The 22761-nt window shown below is 39.2% G+C and overlaps 2 protein-coding genes across 2 annotated transcripts; one reads left to right on the top strand and one right to left on the bottom strand.

Annotated features, from left to right (window-relative positions):
• Positions 1 to 505: 505 nt before the first annotated feature.
• Positions 506 to 11879, top strand: wdr43 (WD repeat domain 43). The gene is made up of 18 exons (XM_055038808.1): positions 506 to 735; positions 1569 to 1703; positions 1969 to 2090; positions 2936 to 3056; positions 3174 to 3292; positions 4578 to 4680; positions 4767 to 4831; positions 4958 to 5117; positions 5595 to 5681; positions 5793 to 5918; positions 6005 to 6154; positions 6259 to 6345; positions 6432 to 6463; positions 6559 to 6622; positions 6707 to 6820; positions 7680 to 7749; positions 10111 to 10169; positions 10263 to 11879. Exons 1-18 carry the CDS (start codon positions 529 to 531, stop codon positions 10392 to 10394), a joined length of 1953 nt encoding a protein of 650 aa, XP_054894783.1. The 5' UTR covers positions 506 to 528; the 3' UTR covers positions 10395 to 11879.
• A 4104-nt stretch (positions 11880 to 15983) lies between these two features.
• Positions 15984 to 21565, bottom strand: LOC129365374 (excitatory amino acid transporter 3-like). The gene is made up of 13 exons (XM_055038543.1): positions 21339 to 21565; positions 21105 to 21245; positions 20041 to 20133; positions 19240 to 19336; positions 19109 to 19151; positions 18969 to 19031; positions 18688 to 18872; positions 18486 to 18593; positions 17925 to 18047; positions 17609 to 17800; positions 17370 to 17504; positions 16924 to 17037; positions 15984 to 16165 (listed from the first exon to the last, which is right to left on the bottom strand). The coding sequence occupies exons 1-13, from the start codon at positions 21442 to 21444 to the stop codon at positions 16087 to 16089; spliced, it is 1479 nt and encodes a 492-aa protein (XP_054894518.1). The 5' UTR covers positions 21445 to 21565; the 3' UTR covers positions 15984 to 16086.
• Positions 21566 to 22761: the final 1196 nt, after the last annotated feature.

The following is a 22761-nucleotide window of genomic DNA, read 5'->3' as shown; positions in this document are numbered from 1 at the left end:
ACGTAATTTTGTTGTGCGTTGTTTCTTTGAAGTAGCGTTGAATGATAATAAAATAAAGTTTAAATCTTAGACTCAAATGCCACTCATAATATGGCGGACGTGTTTTTTTTTTTTTTTTCCTGTTGTGGGCAACGGGGCCCGGCGAATACCCGTGGTTAAACGGACGGCGGAGTCCGGCGGTAACAGGCGCTTAAATTCCGTGTCAAAGGGAAGGGGGAAGAAAGGGAAAGAAGAGGGAAAAAAAAAAAAAAAAAAAAAAAAACTTGGTATTTTATTCTATGTTGCATGCCTTTGTGTTTTGTGTTTAAGATGTAAAGCACTTTGAAATGCCTTGTAGCTGAAATGTGCTATACAAATAAAATTTGATTGATTGATTGATTGATTCACGTCTTATTGGGTTGAAAACTGTTTGTTGTCCAGAAGCAGCCAATGAGAAGTCCCAATGCGTGACGCGTCAGTGCGCATGTCCCATGACGGTCACACGTGGTTTGTGTAAGCACGTAGCAGACCCAAATTAGCGCTGCAGAAATGGCGGCGGACGGTGTTAGCCTCTCGCTGAAGCTCCCCTGCGTTTTTTCACCCAAATCGCGACAATTCTTAGCCGTGTGTGCCCAAGATGGCAGACTTCGGGTCTGGAACACGGACAGTAAAACCCTTCACCAGGAATATGTGCCTTCAGCCCATTTAAGCGCCACCTGTACGTGCGTAGCTTGGGGACCATGCCGGACAGTGAAGGTAGGAGAGCCCGCTGTTAGCTGCTGCAGCTAGGCAGGCCTAAGAGACTTAAAATGATGTTTTACTTCACCCCAAATCATGAAGCAAGTGACTTGTTGCTTAGATAAAGGTAATATAAAGATGGAGAGTTGACATCTGTGTTACTCCAGACAGTTTATATGTTATAGCTGGAGCAAGGGTGCTTCAACTGGACTAGCTGCGCAAACGCACATGTCACTCCACATGGTAGTCACAAAAACCATGGACATCGTCTTGTGTTACAATTTTGCAGTTTAACCTTCTTCTGAAGGTTATGAGACTATAACAGACTGCTTTTTATTATTCCATACTTTGTTCTCATGTTGTTGTAAATTATATAAAGTCGTTATTAGTCAGCATAAGGTGTTTATGAAGTGCGTTCAAATGGTATACAGGAAAGTTTTGGAACTTATTCATGTCAACTCATTGACATTAAGTTTATCTGTTGGTAATGATGGCTGTGATAAGATTAGGTGGAAGTAGAGGACCTGGGAAGTGTTAGGAATACTTTCCGAAACCTCTATGATGCGTGCAAATTTAGAATGCTTAAATCGATCATAAACGGTAGAAGATAAATATATTGTGTAAGGACTGGATTGACCAAAGTGATAACATGGATACTTTTCTTTATCAAAACCTGTTCACTCCAGAATACTGACTGACGTCTTGGTCAGGTGTGTTTGGCAATGTAAATTATAAGTTTTTTTAGCATTTTTATTTTTTTCTCTTTATGGGTGCGGAAATGACCTGAGAATTTAAACATAAGTTGCTGTGATTTGGAGACAATCTCTTTATCATTACAAATCTGCTTTTAGGAGGGGCCTCAGAGGAAGAAGAGGAAATCAGAGGCAGCCCAGGTGGAGGAGAAGGCTGATCTGTTGGCTATGGGTACAGCAGCCGGAACCGTCCTCATCTACAGTACGGCGAAGGGATCCCTGCACTGCACTCTGGTAAACACAGAAATTATTCTGTACTACAAATGTTAGTCTAAGCTGTAATCTGAAGCATTGACATGTCCGACCTGGCAAAATTCTCCACTGAAAGCTAACATGTTTACTGTAGAAAACTCCAATGTTTAAAAAGATAAATGCAGGAGACATTTTTAGATTAATATAAGCTCAGTTTCTGTTTCTGTACAGACTGTGTGAATTATCCGTAGTAGTTTTCCTCAAAATATTTTTCCAACTTTAAATCCTGAATGCTTTTTCCTGGTAGGATGGAGGTCACAGTGGAGGAGTGAACTGTGTCCACTGGCATCCAGAAGACAGCTTGTTATACAGCGGCTCAGATGACACAAACATCGTGGAGTGGGACCTGCAGACTGGGAAGACACGGAGGTCAGTGGCTGCTTCTCCTTTTGAGATGCAGGACCTTCAGGGTGAAGACAGTGGGAGAGGAGAGCTGACTCTACATAAATTATAGATTCTTCCTGCCCACAGCATCAACATCTACAGCAACTCTCTTAAGATGCTTGGATTATTTTATTTAAATTTAGGATGAAGTATTTCTGAATTGAATTGTTATTGTGTGTTATTTATTTTTTTCTGGATGCTACCGCAGCTCAAAATCTGCCCTTCTAGCATTTTGACTCTTTTCAACGTAACCTTAAAAAAATATATCAGAACGATTTGTTCCTGAAGCACGTTGGTGGATAAATCACTCTGAAAGTGTAATTGTGAACTGCAGGACCAGGGTAGGAATCATTCAATGCTGTCTTCATTTCCTCTGCATCTACTAAGTTAAACTCATATAACTATGATGGTCATTTACAGATATTTGTGGAGAAAAAGGGATTTAATTCTTTGGGATTTTAAATTACTTACTTCGTGAGGCACAAATAAAATCACCCATCCAGAAAAGTACCAAAAGCTGGCAGCTGCTCATGGTTGATGTTTCTCGTCTCTCAAGCTTTACAGTTCTCCATGGAGTGGTGACTTTTTGGAAGTTTTAAGTTGTTAGTACAACAGAATAGCTAGAAGGACACTGGTTGTTCTCTTAGAGTTATTTTTGTCTTCTAATTTGAGCAAAGAAAGTGTGATAAACGTAGACAGCTTCTGATGACATTTGTATTTTTTGCGGTAAAAATCAAGTGAAAAGTCAATTGTATCAAAACTCGCTGCCTGTGATGACTCCACCTCATTAATAAATCTCCTCCCTGTTTTTTTTTTTCTCATCCAAACAGTAAGTGGAAAGCAGACCGAGCAGCAGTAACCAGTTTATGTGTGAGTCCCGATGGAAAACTTCTGCTCTCGGCTGGACACGTGATCAAAATGTGGGATTTAGAGACAAAGGAGGTTTACAGGGTGAGTCTTCTCATTCTAAACGTTTTATTTTATCTGTAAAGTCTGTGCTAGAGCTTAGTGAGTATAATACGGTTCTGGCTTTTTGATGAGTTCTGCGGTGGGTTCTTCTCTTTGCAGAAATTCACAGGCCACTCCACGGCTGTGACAACTTTGCGATTTGCCACCACACGGCCTCCTGACAGCAACGGCCTTTACTTTCTGTCAGGAGCAGCACACGATCGACTGCTCAGTGTTTGGTGAGTTAATGAGAACCTCGAATACTTGAATTTGGATTATGTTAGTAGATGTTCAGTAAATTTCAGGCTCTACTCTGGCCCACTGGGAAATGTGCCTTAAGTGCCGTGAGTGAGGCTATGCTAAATTCACCAGAGTATGGTCCATGATGTTGGGAAGTTTTTGGACTTTTGACCACCAGACGACGTCAGAGGAACAAACTGAGTTTCAAAATATTATATTTAGGAATCCAGATGACGTACCTAACCACATTAAACCCTGTTCCATCCCATCTTACCGAACTTCATTATAATTTGTTCACTGGATGCAACAATCTACTGTTTTCTCCCTGAAAGCCAGAAGGATTTGATCCTCACCATAGCTGTCTCACAACAACTTAAAAATGTTAAGGAGAAACTAGATCAATCTCACAAGGCAATTTTAAATTGCAGAGTAATGACAGTGGGAAACAATTGTTTCTCTTTAAAAAAAATTGCCTTTTAGGAGTGATAGGTTGTGTACTTGTACCAGACAGTGAAAGTCACAGGCGACCTCTTGGAACCAGAAGAGGATGCCAACAAGGATGCTTATTGGCATCCTTGTAAGCCTGTCCACACCGAAGCAATGCAGTATTGATGTTGATTTTATTTTGTGAGCACTTTCACAGTCTTGTAAATTAACAAAATGGTGAGAAATGTTAGTGCTGTTTTGTGCACGTATAATTTTCAATGCTTTAAGTTACATGCTTAAGCTCAACCATCTGCCTTGGTATTATTTGGTCCGGAAGAAATAAGTGGATTTTGTTCAGAATAGCTGTACCATTACGCTCTTTCATTTATGGTATAGTAAATTAGTCAGTGCACAAGTTCTGCCTTGTTGTACATGACCTATTTTATCTTGTCTTTAGAAGTTTGCTTTATGTTTTAAAGAAGTAGATAGAAACTCAATGATTCCATTTGTTTCTGTTTTCAGTTCTAATGTGGATGTATGGAATCGTGACCCAAAAACTGATCTAAATGTGATTATGGTGTTTCATTTAGACTCCTGTTTTTGACCAGTAACAGCAGAGCTTAGATCAGTGAGCATAAAGTGGAACATCCATCAAGACTCATCTGGGTACAGCACCCAGTTCCCATGAAATGAGACCCAGCCTGGATAGCTTTTAAAAGTCAAAGCGTGAAACATTCATCGAAAGGCTTTTGTCATCTCAAGTTTAATAGAATCAAGCTGCATATCACAGGTCAGCATGTTTTGATAAACAGCTGAATTAATAAAATGCTTTTGGGCGTGTGTGTGTCTGATGCCCAGGCAAGTACGAGAAGATGGCAAGGACAAAAACTCTGTGGTTTCCTTCACTTTGACTGATGAACCCCAACACGTCGACCTCATCACATCCAGTAGCAAGGAAGAGGTCTGAGCCTGGCATAATGTGTCTGCAAGGAATATATTGTTGTGTTTTCTGTTCACTTCTGACTTGCATGTTTTTATTTCCTGCAGGCTGTGAGGCTGGCAGTAGTGTGTAAGGATGGACAGCTGCATCTGTTTGAGCACTTTTTAAATGGGTAAGCCCTGTTTCATTCTTTAAATGGTGGGAAAACCTGAAAGTGGTTAGAAGTGTTGGATTTATTCTCGTTTAACCCTTGGGTTGTTGGAAATACAGATAAATCTAACTTAAAATGTCCACACAGGCCTTGTAAGAAGCCCCTGGCACCATTGTGTTCGGTGCAGATGTCTGACACAAAGGATTCCCCGATGCCGATCCCGCTGCTGGCCGCTGCCCTCGTAGCCGATCCGCGGTCGGTGCTGCTCGCATACGGCAACCATCTCCAGCCCGTTATGGAGAATGCGGTTAGTTGATGTTTTTATCTGTCACAATTAAATAAAGTTTTTAATTGATTTTAGTAATGTGGCTCCAGTTAATTTGTGAACTGTGGTACAAATTCAGATAGCATTAAACCTTTGCCTCTGAAACATGTAAATAAATGCTGGCTTTTAGTATTTTTCTTATTTTGTTCTCAAACATTGTTTGTGAATTTGTTTTTGTTTTGGGCACATTGGTTTTGTTTTGTAACTCCACTTTTTTCCTTTGGAGTTGAAGATCTTCATTTTGATTTTATTGTTTCACAAAAAAAAGTAAAAAATCTTTGAAATGCATACATGACATGTTTGGTCATAAAGATGAAATTACACAGAGGTTTAATAGAAACCGCAAGACCTGCCACTCAGTGTTTTTAGGAGGAGTTGTGATTACACCTCAATGTTTTTGTCTAAAACTCTGCTCTGGTCGTCTGATTACCATCTTCTGTTATTTTTTCACCTACACAGGAGATTAATACTGCAGAGAGACATGTCTGTTTGACTCGAGACATTAAGACCAACCTGTCCCTTTCTTTGGAAACCACTGTCTCTAAGGTAACCAGGCCTTATTTTTCTTCTTCTGTTTTTGATTTGAGGTAGAGAAAAGTTTTCAGCAGGTCATCTTTTCCAGATTCATAATCTGTTCACTAAATCCAACTTGTCCAGGTGAAAACTCCAATCGTCAACGCCAAGAGCAAAGTTTTGATTCCGGGGCTGCCTGGTCACAAAGCTCCAGTAGTGTCGGCTCCAGAAGGAAGAGAAAAGAGGAAAAAAGACGCAGGCAACAAAGACGTAGGATCGTCACCACAGACACTGAGCATGTTAATGAGGAAACTTCTCTCCTTGGATTTACTGCATCCATGCATGTTTGTTTGCAGATGTCCATAGCGGAGCGGCTTGGTGAAATGGACCTTGAAGCATCTTCCAGCCAGAAAGGAGCTCCTAAAATGCCGGCCTCGCTGCAGACGGACAACTATGCAGTCCTGCTGATGCAGGGCTTGGAGAGCAAGGATGCCAACATCCTAAATGTACGTTCTCAAAAGTTTTCAGCATGCTCATTAGTAATTAAGCATCAGTCATAGAGTACAATGCTCAGTTAAGTAAAACTATAAATTTGTTTTTTCTCTTGCAGAAAGTTTTACAGACCCGTAAAGAGGTGGAAATTAAAAAGACGGTAGCTCGATTACCGCTGCCTGCTGTCATACCGTTGGTTGAGGAGGTTAGAGCCACTAAGCTTCATTTGAACTCTAGTGACACAAGCTAGCATCTCAGTAGCAGCAGTTACTCATTCTCTGTCTTTCACAGCTAACAACGAGGCTCCAAGGAAACCCTTTAATGTAAAGTTCATGACATTTTCTCTGCAGTCTTTTCCCATTCGTGACAAAGTCAAGGTCTTGATATTTGACATAAAGTCTGTTGTTCCTTCCTGCAGGGCGTGTATGATGGTAAGATGGCTCAAGGCGGTCCTGGTGCACCACACATCATACCTGGCATCAGTGAGTCCGTCTTATCCTTCTCCTCTTCTTGACGTCTAAAGCCAGCAGCCATTAACACGTCACTGTTTCTGCCCTCTGATGCAGCTGCCAGACCTGGTCACCCAGCTGGGCGTCCTGTATCACATGATCGAGAGCAGAGTGAAGATGTTCCACAAACTGACAAAACTGCACGGGAAGCTGCATCTCCTAACGACCCAGGTAAGGGGATTCTTTATTCCTTTTAAAGTATTTTTAATTTTTGTTTAATCTGAATCCTCAAAGAAAAGCACTGTTTGCTTTCAGGGAAACCTGAAGCATACAGAAAATTACACACAGCCAATCTGTGAGCTTTTCAATAAAACTGTTTTTTGTTTTTGTTTTTTGTTAATATTATTTATTAGCCAAACTGCAGAAACATACAGTGACTACAGCAGAACAACCTCATTTGTATTTAGTTCTATGATTTGGTAATATTCCTAGACTTTTTTTGTTGTTTCTGATGTTACATCACTGAGTGACATTAATTAGCTTTGCTAATCATGAATTATTCTTTCCGTTGCCATTTGGCTAATTGAGGTCAAGATGTCGAGAATCCAGGTCCTCCTCAATTTGCCCTTTTGACTCCAATATCCAGAAGAGAGCTTTTGATTTCGATTCCTAAAAGAAATTGTTGAATTTTGCCTCTCCTTCACATGCACCAAACATGTCAAAACCAATATTTTAAATCAATGAATTTTTCTTTAAAGGATATTTTTAAATGTCTCCTTCAAAGTCTAAATTGCAGCTCTATCCGTGTATCAAGCTGTTTGGACAGTAAAAATGAGAGCGGATGAACCAATTACCATATCATTTTATACTTCTGTTTTTATATTTTGATAGTTATTTGTTTGCAATTAATAAAATGTGGTCAAATGTGAGTTTGATGTCGAACATCCCATATTTTTCTATCAGGAATTAGAAAATATAATCATGGTGTTTGTTGTGCATCAGAACTTTGCAAACTGAGATCCCATGTTTCCTCCACCAGTCAGTTTCTGAAATAGTTTCTTAGTAATGTCTTCTCTCATTTGTCCATTAGGTGGCAGCAAACGACGGCAGAAACTCTGTGTCAAATGTCGACCATACAGCTAAACTGGTGTATGAGGAAGGTTAGTGTGAAATCCAAGTGTATTTTTCTGCTGTTTTTCTTTCGTGCCTTTCTTTCTGAACAGTTCTCGCTCATCAACACCTCTTTTCTATAACTCGGAAGGATTCAAACTTTATTTCAGGCGTAGTTAATCTGTTTTATTCAGACACCAGCTTCTGACCTTTCATCACCCCTCAAAGACCTCAGACTCGTCCACCGTTCAGCCGCTGTCCGCACGCAAACGTGATTCTTGTTGCCTGGCAACCCAACCGTCCACATTGAGCAGAAGGTCTCCTTAGAGTGGAGCAACAAGTCTGCGCTCTGTTGGCTCTCATTTCTCATTACCGTACTGTAGGAAGTGCTTTATTGAACCACGTGGCAGGAGAAAACAAGCTTTGCTGAAATAATTAATCTGAGCCTGGAGTTCCTCTCCCCCTCCACACAACCTCCCGCCGCCACTGGTCCAGGATTTGAACAAAAAACCGCTAATGAAAGAAGCTGATGAGCAGGAAGAGGAAGTTTCTTCCCCCTTTGTATCAGTGCTGTATGACTGCTGCTGCTGCTGCACTGGGTTTATTGTGAATTCAACATGGGAGCCTGACGGGACGCTTCAATCCTTCCTGAGTGCTGAATCACTCAGTGAACTTACTCACTGTGGTTAAAATCCCCTCAAATTCAATTAATGATAAAAATCTGATTGCTACAATTAAAAATAAACCTCATTATGAGATTAAATATCCAAATATTTGTGAAGTTCAAATAATTCATTCATTCATTCCCTATAGTTGGGTTCTTCATTTTACTGTCACCATTACCTTCATAAATGTAATGGCTGTTTATAAAAAAGGTCCAAAAACAGTTTCTTAAAATATTAAATTTGAAGCCAAAGATCTGATTCCTGAAGGGTTCGCTTTCAGAGTCATGAAAGAGAGGTAAAAAGAGCAACACCTGGAATTCAAATGATTTCCTGCCTTGGATAATTATAGAAAATAAAACTAGAACAGGGGAAACTGTACATGATATTCTCTGTCCCGTTATCTACATTGTAAATGTCTGAAAGTTTTAAAACACTGGTTTCATAGAGATCCCTATAGTTGCCTTATAATCAACTTTCTTTGTCAGGATATAAATTCACCCAGAACTGTTTCTGTGCTGCGTTATTACCCCGAGCTGATTATTATTATTTTTTTGTACTGATCTTATCCATCAGCTTGTGTCCCTTCAACTTATTTCAGTCAACTCATGTCAGTAGCCTTCAGTCCATTTGTGAAGCTCTGTCCTTTGAGCCAGCAGTCCACTCGTTTGGTCGTCCATCGAAGAGTCTGTCCATCTGTTTGTTAAGCCAACAGTCTGCTGGTCCGTTGATTCAGGTCTCTGGTAAAATAGCCGTCCAACTGGCCCTCAGTCCTTTGGGTCATCCCATTGGCCACTAATCTGGGATGCATTAGTCAGTTTTGTTGTGCTTTTGGTCAGCTGTCCGTTCCTATTCCTAATTCATCTGTCTTCTCTGTCATCCATCGGGCCAACAGTACTCCCTCCCTCCTGCAGGTTCTGTTTTCATTGATTCAGCTATCTGTCCATTTCAATCTTTCATTCATCTGTTTTTTTTTTCTTTCTTTTTAGATGCACTGTTGTAACATTTGTCTGTCCATTCAGCCAGGGAATTAAATATCAACACGTGTTCTAGGTTTTGTTTTTATTTAAAGGCTGAAAATACTTTCTGCATCAGCTGTAAATTTGCAGAAAGCAAATTCTGCAAATTTACAGACCCTTCGTTTATTTGTTTAAAAGAGGGGTCTTTAGTTACCTTTTCCTACAACTTTTAGATTCATCACTGCTTTAGCACCCCTGAGTCAAAAATCTGAATTACCTCCTTGGAATGTCAAAACATTTTGCAAAAGCCCAGTCACTAACTATGTATTTGATTCAGATGTGTAAAAGAGTGGATGCCCAGAAAACCTGCTAGTCCCAGTGGTAGTGGTAGTTTGTCCTTGATCTTTACGTCACCTTTCTTTTTTCAGAGCAGCCATATCTTTATGGGCTGACAGGGTTCTGTATCCTCACCGCTATGGGGTAGCAGAGCTGTAACGGAGTGCATTTAAATCCCATGTAGTCATAGTGTCACGTTTCTGTTAAAGGCTTCCTCCTTCTACAGTCTTGTCTCTGTGTTTGTTGGGACCTAAAGCTGCAGAGTATGAAACATCAGTGTGTTGGCATCAAATAACAGCGCACTATCATTACAAAATGACCAAGCCGCATTGAAATGCAAATCTAAATGCTAACGCTTTGAGCCCTTTTTTTCCCCTGAGGGTCGGCTGGTTTCCAGACATTCAGGATGAAAGCCCTACAGCCCATTCACCTTCCCTTGTTTTCCCTTTTGCAGAGTCATCTGACGAAGAGGAGGCCTCTGGTGACGAAGCTCTTCCCAATGAAGACTCTGATGTAAGTTGAACGGACTCGTCATGACACCATTTTTTCTCTAATAGATTTTCAGATCATCCCTGAAATTATTTTTCTATTTTTTTTCTGTCTCAGCACTGGGAAGAAGAGGAGGCGATGCAGGAAGACGAAGGTGACGAAGAAGATGAGGATTCAGATAGCAGAACCGAGCCCAAAGCAAACGGAGACGAAGACATGGAGCACGAAAATGAGAGTGAAGAAGAATGAGAACAAAACAATTTCAACTATCCATACGGACCTGAAAGAGTTTATATATGAACTGTCGTTTTATTTTCAAACTTTTTGATTTTATTACCAAAAAAAAAAAAAAAAAAATGAAGGGACACATTTCATGTAGGCCTTCCCTGCCTCTCCACGTCGGCTTGACCGCTGACATCTCCAGCTTGTGGTTCTTCTCACCGACTGAGCAACGTTCGGTGAAACTACAACTGATGCAAATCCTCAACTGTTCTGCGCCAGCCTGCATCTCAGCTCCACATCCACCATCATAGAAAAGCTCGGCTGCTGTTCAGTTCGTCTTCTGCATTCCTAAATGTGTCCTTAATAAGTAAAGTATTAGAACATTGTTTGTTCATAGTAATATCAGTCTCTCTGACTGGTTTAATTTAACTCTGGAGCAAACGCATGCAAGCTGAGCACTGGAGTGGAGCTGGGATGCAGACGAGCCTCCGTTTGTCAAGGATACAGGAGGTGGGACTGCAGGGTGAGACCATTCAGTTCCACACAGTGTAAATCTATATGTACAGTGAAGTGTTTGTATGAGCTCTTCCCTCTACATAAATCTTTGGAATTAAATGAACTTCTGTAAAGTCTCCTGAATGACATCTCTTTACTGTTTTGTTTTTTAAACATGTCCCGTCTTAAACTGGTTTCTCTCCACTGCCTTCTGCTTCAACCCCCCACCAGTGCCAAGCAGAGGACCAGCTAACTGAAACGAATCAGGACTTTTGTGCCGAGTCGAGTGGATGAACGAGTTTTGACTTTACCGTCGGAGGTTGTTTGCGCGTTTCAGAGGTGTTGCAGAGTGGCTGGTGAAACGGATCGAGGTCAGAGTTCAGCAGATGACGATCCAGAAGTAGATGGGGTGTGTGATGCAGTCAAGCAAAAGGACCAGGAATGTCTGATAAAATAAAACTTCCTTCCTGAAATGTACTGGATTTTATCACCTGAAAGATTCTTGAACCATCTCCAGAAATACTGTGATAGAAACATACAGCCCCATTTTGCTAACGCCCAGTGTTTATAAAGAGGGTTTTATGTTGATTGTAAATTTAGTGAGCACCTTTTGGTTTATGACTTGATGTGCCACACTGAATTGAGAAATTGTATTTTTAAGTCAACATACTGAAATGTGTTTTCTTTATTTTTAGCAGCAATAACTCCGAGTCATCAGTTTCTATATTACTGAGTCTTGTGTGAATTTTTTTTTTAAATTTTATTTTATTTTATTTTTTTACTGCTTACCTGTTTCTGCTGAGCTTTCTTATAGTTCCACCAACACACAATTTGAGATCTGGACTTCAGTGAGACCTTTGCAGTACCTTTATTCTTTTTTGGCCTTTTTGTTGTTGATCTGATGCTTTGATTTAGATCATTGTAGTGCTTGGTGAGTCTTGCACGTTATCTAACAAATTTCTGAGGACAAAACAAAACAGCTGGATTTATACTGTGATTAAATCATACATTGGTGAACTATGTTTGCTAGCTTGAAGACTTCTGGAGGCAATCAACTACATGATTTTACTTAGGGACATTGGAGTAAAGGGGGGAGAGTTGCATTTTTATTTGTAGAAAGTACGTTTTGTAGTTTCTTATCATAAAATGACATTAAAATCCACCGAGGTTTATGGTTTTAATGTGTTAAAACACAATATCGACAGGTCTGAATCCTCAATTATCTTTATTCTGTCTTCTGGATCTCTTTATTTTAACTTTAGATCAATTAAAAATAATCCAGAGAAGAATTTTAATGTTTTAAAACGAGTACACAATAAAAATTAAAAAGGTCCAGATTTTAAAATGTCATTAAGAAAATAAACATTTCACAAAGTTATATTTGCCATTTCCTCATCTACAATTCTATAGTCCATATTAAAGTTTATTTTATTTTATGGTTTATATAAAGGTTGTTTCTTTCATCTTTCATATTTGAGAGGCTGGGCTTAAGTAGGACTATTTATCCGTTTCATCATTATTTACATGCTCAAGCACATTAAAGCGAGACTCCACCTTCAAACCCCTCACTGACCCCACTTAGACTGTCCAAGGGCAATCATTTCACCACAGCACACACGACAGCCGGATTAATTTATCGTCTCGTTCACAGGCCAGTAGCTGCGGTTCCTTGGTCCTTTGGCCTCAGGGTCTCTTTAAGAGAAGCAGAATCCGTCCGGTCTCTTCATGAAAGCTCCCCAGAGAGTTGTCTTCTGGCCGTGCAATTGACACCACTTCGTAAGAGAGTGGAGAATCCAGAGAGGAGGCGTTGGCTCATTAGTGGAGCGTTTGAGTTGAGTTCAGCTGAGGGCAGTGAGGAGAAAACAGTCTGTCCTTTCCCCAATGATTAGTGATGGCTGGCTAGTTGGACCCTCCAGTGCTGGTGGTTAACCATTCATGGACTAAAATGTCATTGTTCCACTGAAGCTTTAATTGTATGAATGAACACTCGGCTCTCTGCAACACTGAATAATGCATTTATGGGTGTGCTTTAAAAATGAATGGGATGCATAATTCACAAGCTACATTGGTTCAAACTTTTTAATAGTGCAGAAACACTTTGAGGCACATTGTTCCAGTGGTTCAGGCTGCAGGAAGGTGCAGAAACAAACATCCTGACGGAGACACTGGGAAGACTTTTTAAATGTTGAGGTGAGGGAGAAAGCATCCAGCTGTACCATAATGATGAATAGCAAGTTGTTGTAATAAACCAGCTCTGGACATGTGAGTCTATCTATATATATATCTATCTATATATATAGATAGATATATATATAAAATTGTCATTTTCAATGGGAAACTGCATGTAAACAAGCTTGAATGTAGATTTTTTTTTCTCTTTGAAAATGATGGATAGCATCAGTGTAAGCTCAGTGTTAGCTATAACACTGAGCTAATATAAACATTTCAGAGGAAGCAGCCATTTCAAGAAGGAAATGAAAGCAAAATGAGTGCATGAATTAATGAGGTTCTTAATATCACTGCTGCATAATTAAAGCATAAGTAGATCCTATCAATCTCTCTTTATTAAATGAGACATGGGTCTTTAAGACAGAAAGTTTCAGGCCAGGTTCTCATGTGCAGAGCTTCCTCTAGAGAAAATGCCACTGTGTGGTTTGAAAATGCCTTCAATTCATTTCCATTCACTTCCAGAGTTGATTTTGATGGACAACCATGTCATGTCTGCTGACATTTCAAATTGAGTAACACAAAGATTTAGAGGATAAAGATAATGCAACAGGACATCCTGTTGAATGTTTACTCTAAAATCCCCCCCAAAAATCAGACGATCTTCACCTCCAGTGTTTATAATTGACAAATTGTAGATGTTAGAGATACTCTTGCGTTGCGTTGCTGAAATCCCACAACACCTCTATAGGACACACCCTAGAAGTTGTCTTTGTAGGCCCCCAGTGAATTTCCATAAGCCCTTCGGAGCCACGTCCTGTTTCAACGGAGCAGGCCACAGGAGACAGTGGGAGCAAGCTAATAGGAGAACATCGGTCCAGGAATAATAAACACCCTCTTGAGAGCACTGACAAGTGGATGAAGCCAACTCGTGTCATTCCTCATGCCCACAGAGAATTATGTGAGAAAGAGCCATCCACCTGAGAAAGGTTTCTCATCTAACGCTTGAGGGCATTTTGACAGGAGCGTCTTACATATTTCATTACAAGTCTGACCAGTCAGAGCCAAATTCTGGAGTTCTATACAGAAAGGTTGACAGTGTTTACTTTCTGTCTGACATGTGGACACCTTGTTGTTTACACCACAGGCAGAGAGGGGATACAATCTTTTACTCAATGTTACTATTTTTATTTATTTATTTATCTTTTTGCTATTTTTAATGGTTTGACGTTATTTGTGTTTTGCTTTCAGTCTCAAAATGTTCGTTTCAACCTGCAACATCTCGAGGGTGCAGAAATGACACTCCTTCGCCAGCTGCCACTACGCTCTTGTTCAAACTGTCATTTACAGAAATGTTATCAGATTTCAACATAACAGGTCTAGAAGTGGCATTCACTGGATTTTATGGTTTTCAGGCTTGCTGATGCTTTTGATTTGGACTATGGCTGCTTTTACACATTTTAGTGGCCCCTTCCTAGAGTTTGTTTTCTTTATTTGTTTTGATTCACTCTGACCTGTGAATCATTGGGGTGTAAAAAAGAAAAAAATAAAAAGAGGCAGGTCCTGGTTGCTTTTTTGAAGGATGTTCCTGAATCTGTCCCACTGTTATTTTGTTGACCACTTTGTCTCTCAGTTTGACATCAGAGTGCATCAGATCAAAGAGCCTTTTTGAGGCAAAATGGAAGGCAGCAGCACACGGCTTCCAATTCGGGCCATTGATCATTTCAAATAGCTTGGAAAAAGCTTCAATTCAGTTTCCATAGCTTCATACAGATTATACCTAAAAGAAGATGGTGACTTTCTCTTTGGAAGCAAATGACAGTCACTGAAAGTTGTACATTTTGATGTCTTAAACAGTTTTACTCCTATAATTTTATGAACTGCAGATGTCTTTTCAATCATTTTTTTCCCACTTCAGCCATCAACTGAAGCATTCATAAATGCAACATCTAGTGTTTGTGTTTATTTGACATGATACTTTTTATCTTCAGTGACATAAAACTGTAATCTTCAGGCCAAACTAATAGGATTTAGCTGTGGCAGATTTTTTTCCAGCCCTAATCTGATCTATGAAGGCATGGAGGTCTGAGAGTTCTCCCCCAAATTCTGCAATGTCAGTCATTTGATGGATTGTTATGCTACTTCTGATCCTGTAGGTGGAGCTGTTTGCCTGCAACAGATGAGTTTAAACCAGGGAGGTTCAAATTGCAACCTGGGGCCATTTTCAGCTCTGGGAATTTTTATTTATTTTTATTTCTTGTCCCCAAACTAGAGTTTAAGACACTCACAAATTAGGCCCAACAGCTCAGATGGTTGACACAGATTGACATAAAAAAAGAAGTGCAGAATAATTGAAATCTTATTAAAATAGAAAATTTTAGCCAAAGCACAATGCATTTGTTGTTTAATTAATAAAAGGAGCTGGTATTCATTTTATTTCATAGAAGATTTGGCCACAAACAACCAGTGACTTTTCATCAAAAGGGACTTTGGTGCAAACAACACAACAAGCATTTTTAAAGCAGTCTCCCATAACCTGTTCAAAAACTTTACTGGGCGAGAAAAAGAGTAAAGAATTTATCTAAATGTTTTTGTGTTTGTTTGTTTCTTTTGATAAGGCAAATATACAAGGCCATTTTTTAAAGCAAATATTTCAGTTGTACAATGATTTACAGACTCTTTTTCTACAAAATTCATCTTAAAACATTGTGTGCTTAATGTATTCACAAATAACTGACTTTTTTTTAAAAGTAAAAAACATGTGACAATTCTTGCCCTTTGGTGAGTGGGCACTCACGGATTAAACAAATGAATGAACCATTTAAAGACGTGAGACGAGTTTCTGGCTACTACTCACCAGAAACATACCCATCATGCAACATCTGCAACAATCTTAAATGATAACAATCTGATTGTCTATGTGTTTATGAATAAATTGCTTCGCAGAGAGATAAAAACGGTTGCAGTGTTTAATGGTGAATGGAATAAATGAAAATCTAAAGAAAAGAGAACCAAGTAATTAAAACAAGCTCAAAAATTCAGTTCAACTGATTGGAGTTTACGAGGCAGATGTGTAGGCGTTCCAGTGAGTTTGCACTTCTTCATACTCTTCCACAGCAGCTTGCCAGTCTTGAGCCCTAAACAAACACAAAGCACGAGGAAGAAGAAAACACTTTGTAACTCCAAACATGGTCTGTATTAAAACCAAATCATTGATGAACTTCATGAGTCTGGAGAGTACAGTGTGTATGTTCATGGTGGTGTGAGTCAAGAATTGGAGAATTTCTTTCCTAAAAATTATCGTGTTTTGCTTTTTTGCCACACATTACTAAGGCTGAGTATTTTATTTTGCTATGGGGGAAAAAAACAGAATTTTAAAAATCCAGCCATGTAAAAAGGTTTTCGAGCGTATCCTGTCCTTTTCAGGTCATTCCAGGACATTTCAATAGGAATTTGATCTGGTCACGCCACATGAGCTATTTAGTGGAATTGCTGGTGTGCCTTGATTTATTGCCCTGATGCATTTACAGTTCAGCCTAATGTCATGAATTGCTGACTGGATGTTCTTCATCAGGATTTTTATCCATGAGACAGTGTTCATGGTAATTCATCCAGATCCTCAGATAACAAAGCAGCCCTGCATGATATTTGAGCCTGCTACATGTTTTCTGACAAGCCGAATGTAAGTGGTTTCTCAGTCTGGTGGTAGCAAGCCCTCTGGGTGTGAGAAGTGAAATAGAACTCTCTTCTCAAATAAAATCTGGTTGATCAGGTTTAATTAAAGATCTAACTCAGGTTATCTTCATCTGATGGTAATCTGAAGAAAATGTGGCTTAAAAGCAAAAACCTCAAGGAGCAAATACTTCTCCACTGCACTGTGTGTGAGAAAAATTACTTTGCTCTTCTCTGGTGAAGGCTCGCAGCTATCAGTTCGTCTGTGGACAGTTCTTGGACAAGAGCAATGCCGATGCAGTCTCCCAAGACGTTAACAAGAGTGGCGGGGTGATCTCTGAAGAATGACAGTCAAACGGGAGAGCCAGAATCAAGGTGCGACACTTGAGTACTTTTACATTAACTTGTTGTGATTTGTTACACTGTGTTAAAAGTTGTAATCCACCAGTAAACTTTAAATTAGTTAACTTCCACAACGGCTGAGCTTTGTTCTTTGAAGGTGGTCTTTGTCAATAATAAGATTTTTATTTTATTTAAATTTTAATTTATTTTTTATTTTTTGAGGAGGGAAAAGATATAAATTCAAAGCTAATATTTCATTCCTCCCTGTAAACCTTTTACTCTTCCCCGTAAACCTTGTGTCTGTCTTAAAGTTGTGCCGAAGCTTACAGAATCCACTCTACTATCACCAGGATCCAGGCGCTACTCAGAGGCAGCGCTGTAGCGTTCAGGATGAAGAGTGACGTTAAGGCTCCGCTCGCTGGGACCCCTTTGCTTATGAAGCTGAATGCTGCTGCCGCGACCCTGCACAGGGTAACAGATTCTTACATCATTTATTCAATCTCCAACCACTTAAATGCTGTTTCAAAAAAAATGTAATGGATGAGTAAATCAAGACGGCAACTGACCCGATACTGAACAATAGGTTGAAGTCCAGATAGATGTTGTGCAATAGGGCGATGAAGACTGCAGCTGCAGCCTGATACAGAGCTGTCCCGTTCATGTTGATATTGGTCCCGATGGGCAGCATAAAACGGGTGACTTTGTTGTGAATGTTGTTGTTCTTGCAGCAGTGTAAAGTGACTGGCATTGTAGCAGCACTTATCCGCACATAATGAAAATAAGAACAAAAGTTTTCGAATGTGACTGCGTTTAGCTTGACAAAGATTATAAAAGCAAATGGCCGCAATAAATAGGCCAAAGAAAGCAGTGGACGAGGGTCACCTGGAGGAGAGGAGAAAAGCAGTCCGCAGCGCAGGTAAGACCCCATAGATGACAGTGAAGGGATTACTTTGTGTAAGCACAAAATAGATCAGAGGCAGGACAATGGCTCCATGCAAAAAGAGCCTGAAACCAGTGGAAAAAGAAGTCAGCTAAACAATATGTGGTACATAAAATGCAACGTATTGCAACATATCCACATTTTTTACCAGCACAACCACAAACTTCACATTCGATCAGGATTTTACACGACTGATATATGAACATGAATGGAAATGGCAAACGACAGAACCGAAAGTGTCTAAAAAGGAAGTGAGAAATCCCGCTGCTCTTCAGCTGTTAGTTCTTGATAAAAGTATTTCCAGTCTCTCATCAGTGTATAGAGAGACAACGTCTTAGTGATCAAGTTTATGTGACAATGCTTTGGTCTTTAAAGAACTCTGCCAGCTACATCTCTGTTTATAGTTCTGAACAAGCAACTTCCCACACTCAAACTGTTTATGAATAAGAAACCTCTTTGCCAGGTGGATAAAAATGTAACTGAAAAACTAATAAGCAACTTACCCAATAAGAACCATGCCAATGAATTTCATAAGATGAAGGGCTATTTCCCAGTCACTAGTTTGGATAACCTGATATATTGCCATGAACAGGATTCCCACAGGCAGGTAACTGTAACAGAAAAAATTACAATTCAAATGTGAGAAAACAAATGGCGGATGTTGAACAATTTTAAGCACTTGCTGGTAAAAGAGTTCATTCTTACTTGCGAATCAATTGGAAGAAATCGTCAGTTATCTGACTGATGGTGCAAATCAGTCGCACGATGACCCGCGACTCTTCCATTTCGTTGAACGCCAGTCCAGACATGAAAGAAATGAACAAGAGGCCAAGAATGTCCACTCCGTAGTGGTAGTCACCTGGAGTGTCTGGCTGGCCGTCAGTGGTGTTCTGAAGATTTGGAAGAGCCATGTCAAAGCTGAGGTTGACCTTCGTCGGTTGTCACAGCTGATATCTGGTGAAATCATTCTAGAGGAGAGTGGTTACCTCGATAGCGGTAGCGTTTGCGGTGATATCAGAATTGTCAGTTTTCTTCTTGTTCAGACGGTACTAAAAAGAAGGGAAAAAGTTACGTAAAACACGACATTGAATCAAAACTACGAAACTAAGTCTGAAACAAGCCATACGTGTTTGACAAAGGACCGCATCATACTGTCTGGAAAGATGTTCCTGTAGAGACAGACAAAAAATTTAACTGAGGAGAAATAGAGGCTTGCAGGAACCTACAGAAAAAAACAGTCTGCAAATGTCCTCCCACCTGTACAAAACCAGGAAAGTATCAATTGAGAAGAAGTTCTGATCGTCCGGATTGGGGTTTTTGAATCCTGACTGCAGTGCCCATATCAGAGTCAGTCCTGTAACACACACATGCATGATAACGCATAATGGTGTAAGCAGTATAATCATTTTCTAACCAGAGCTATTGAATTGTCGCACTAAAAAGAGACTATTATTGTTTGGATTGTTTATCAATTTGAAAAGAAATAATAATGAAGTGCAAACAGTTTTAGATGAGATGCTGCCACCACTTGGGTCTTCATTTAAAACAGTTTCTTTGTTGAATAAGCACACTGCCTTGCAAAAGTCTTCATACATGCTGAACATTTTCATAATTTGTCACATTACAAGCATGTGTTTTATTAAAATGGAATATATTATTACGCACTGTTATTAAGACAGAGTGTACGAATTATTATATTTTTCTTATGATGGAGATGTGTAACTACCAGGAGCCTCTTAGCCACGTCTGGTTAGTGATCTAACTGTCTGACCTGAATTTATTTGGAGGTATCAGAGAAAATACTCTGAATATGAATTCAAGCCACACTTATTTAGAGATTTGTTTTACATTAAGTCGATCAAAACAAAATGACAAAGCGAAAAGCTGCAAGAGGTGTGATTTCTCCGTCAAGGCTACAGAATCAAAAATTTAATCGGAATTTAAAAAAAAACAAATAAACCTCAAATGAGCTTGATTCCTGCAGTGCCCCATAGATTCCAATAGTGGTAAATAATTCTGTTTTTGCACTTGTTTTTTTTTAAAGAAAATTTCTCTCACCGATGATCACAGCAATTATAGTTGTTGAGAAGAAATAAATTCCTGTGTACATGGCAATTGTCTTGGAGGGTGCGGTCTTGAAAGTGCGAATTCCTGTAAGAAACAAACAGAGCTGAAGATCGTTGCTCAGTTGCTCCAGATCTATTTAAAGTAAACATTAACTTGAAAATATATATCTGTTTCATCAAGTTGACAGTAGAGCTGCTATGTTTCATGCAGAACAATTGTCATCCTTAGCCCTATCTTTTTTTTTCATTTTTGTTTTTTTTTCCTTGATACTCCTTTTACATAGTTTTATAATCTGTTGGTAGATCCCTGCATCATCCAGACACCAACCTGTAATTGAATAAAAGTGGATCTAAATCTAAATTTGCCAAGGGCATGAATAAATTTGGGATAAACATAGTTGTTACTTTACTGTTAACATTTAGATTTGCATTCTTCTTCATGTTACCCATTTTTGCAAAACTTTTTTTTGGTCTTATTTAAAATAGTTTTCACAAAGGCCATAGTATGAGAATTTCCTAGTTATATTCTTGCTGGTACATATGACAACATGCTTGACTTACGTTCTGAAAAGAAAAAACAGCGACAACAACAAAAACATTTAACTATAAATTACAGTTGGTAATGAAGTTGAGGCCAATCACAGTTGTACACCGTAGTTGTTTATTTGATTCATATGGGAACTATTGGTTCATTTATTCATTAACCCCGTGTCTCACATTAAAATTGTAAAACAAATCATATTTTTTTAGCTTAGTTACAAAACAAGACAGTTTGTGGAAAGAAAATCATGTCCTCGCTGAAAGAAGTGGAATATACAAGATTATTTGTAACAATCTGTCTGCCTGTACTTTTTCACATAGGTATCCAATGATCTATTAATTAGTTCTTTTTCATATTAAGGAAAGTACTTCGTATTCATTTCGATCTTTATAGAAGAAGAAAACGATTAGATTGGTAGAAGGTAATTAACAAGAAGAGGCACAATTAAAATGACAAAAGTTTTTCTGTATTTAAAGGGACATGTTGCAACACTTAACATAAAGAGTCTCGCTCACCCAGCACCACACTGCTTGCAATTAGGGGGATGGTCACCGCCTTGATCATGTGAGACAGTATATCTATTGGAAACATCAAGTACAGCTCTTCCACCTGCTGGAGTGTATCAAGGGACTTCACGACTGCACCAATGAATACCCCTTGAAACAAGCAACACGTAAACGTGAAGGTGGCTAGTCAATAATAACCTTCTTTTTCTGATGATTCTGAAGCTGTTCGTAAAACAAACTTACCCAGTGCCACAGACCCCAAACAGGTGAACACCAACATGTTACTGGACATGTAGTTCGCAATTCCATTCGATACCCCGTAGGATTTCGCTGAGGGTTGCTCTCCCATGGTCTTACCTTATCAGAAACAAGAAAAAGGAACCTTATCAAATTTCAAGATTCAAATAAAGGTACTGAAGCAAACTTGAGGGAGAACTGTTTAGTGTTGACATTCAAACGAATGCACATTTTGCCTTTTAAAAATACATAAATTAAATCTCAACAGAAAGATTTACTATGAGAACAGTTAGCTGGTTGTTTAAACAATGGTTACTTAGCAACGTTATTATCTATAATCTGCAACTGAATAGCAACGATACTTTTATAAAACAAAATAATCAGGTCTTATGTCAATCAGCACTTTTCAGGACAATGTACAGCACGACAGCGCGTTAGAGACCATTTGAAATTAGCGTTATTTAGCAAAAATATCCAGTCATTGCCAATATTTGAAGATCATGTGGGGGGTTAGAGTGGGTTTATTTGCTGTGTCCAAATTTGAATGAAAACTAAATGTTTCAATTCAAGACAATAGCAGACAACTGACAGAAAGTTCTTAAGGGTTGTAGCCACACTGAGCTTTTGTCTAAGTTGTTTTATGCAACTACCGCATATTATCAGTTCAGCTTTACTGCTATTTTAAATGGATTTTTTTTAAACACATTAAAGAAAATTGAAAAGTGGAGGAAAATTGTTTCCTCTCCATCCATCCATCCATCCATCCATCCATCCATCCATCCATCCATCCATCCATCCATCCATCCATCCATCCATCCATCCATCCATCCATCCATCCATCCATCCATCCATCCATCCATCCATCCATCCATCCATCCATCCATCCATCCATCCATCCATCCATCCATCCATCCAAACCGATTCCGTTCATTCATCAATTATTGGTTCCCTGCCTCCCTCCTTCTGTTCTGGTTCCCTGTCGCTACATTCAGCCAATAAAGTAATGTTTTTAAGGTATTTTGAGTTTTGAGAATTTTCACTGTCAAGAATCTGACTTTGGATGATGTGAATTTTGATTTCTTAGTTTTATTGTAGTGGATCACAACTTTTCTAACTTTGTCTTAGAGCTTGTCGAACAACGACTCCAACTTTTCTGATGTATTATGAACAGGCATTATAGATATGTACTTAGTGCCTCATGTTTCTTTCAACACCAACACCCACTCATATTTTTCTGAGCTTCTGTTAGGGTCTCCCTCACAAGAATATACATTACAGCAACTATAACAGTTAAAATAATTTCCTGTAAGATGCTGTTTCTGCTATATAATTTAATAAATAGACATTTTCAGGGTGAAATGCATCGTGACTCTCTTGCTCTTGACATTCTTTATGTAGGTGTGATTTCTGTGATTTTTGAGCTCAGAGC

Source organism: Poeciliopsis prolifica, unplaced genomic scaffold (assembly GCF_027474105.1).
Source record: "Poeciliopsis prolifica strain line A6 unplaced genomic scaffold, Auburn_PproV2 SCAFFOLD013, whole genome shotgun sequence".
Lineage (NCBI taxonomy): Eukaryota > Metazoa > Chordata > Actinopteri > Cyprinodontiformes > Poeciliidae > Poeciliopsis > Poeciliopsis prolifica.
This window is presented reverse-complemented; position numbering and strand designations above follow the sequence as displayed.

Excerpts from the sequence above, each read along its gene's own strand:
- wdr43 (XM_055038808.1), top strand. The coding sequence starts at position 529 with ATGGCGGCGGACGGTGTTAGCCTCTCGCTGAAGCTCCCCTGCGTTTTT. Across the intron at positions 3,057-3,173 it reads AGACAAAGGAGGTTTACAGG|AAATTCACAGGCCACTCCAC; the intron begins GTGAGTCTTCTC and ends TTCTCTTTGCAG. Across the intron at positions 6,464-6,558 it reads CTCCAAGGAAACCCTTTAAT|GGCGTGTATGATGGTAAGAT; the intron begins GTAAAGTTCATG and ends TCCTTCCTGCAG.
- LOC129365374 (XM_055038543.1), bottom strand. The coding sequence starts at position 21,444 with ATGGGAGAGCAACCCTCAGCGAAATCCTACGGGGTATCGAATGGAATT. Across the intron at positions 21,246-21,338 it reads TTTGGGGTCTGTGGCACTGG|GGGTATTCATTGGTGCAGTC; the intron begins GTAAGTTTGTTT and ends GCTTGTTTCAAG. Across the intron at positions 19,337-20,040 it reads TATAATTGCTGTGATCATCG|GACTGACTCTGATATGGGCA; the intron begins GTGAGAGAAATT and ends TGTGTGTTACAG.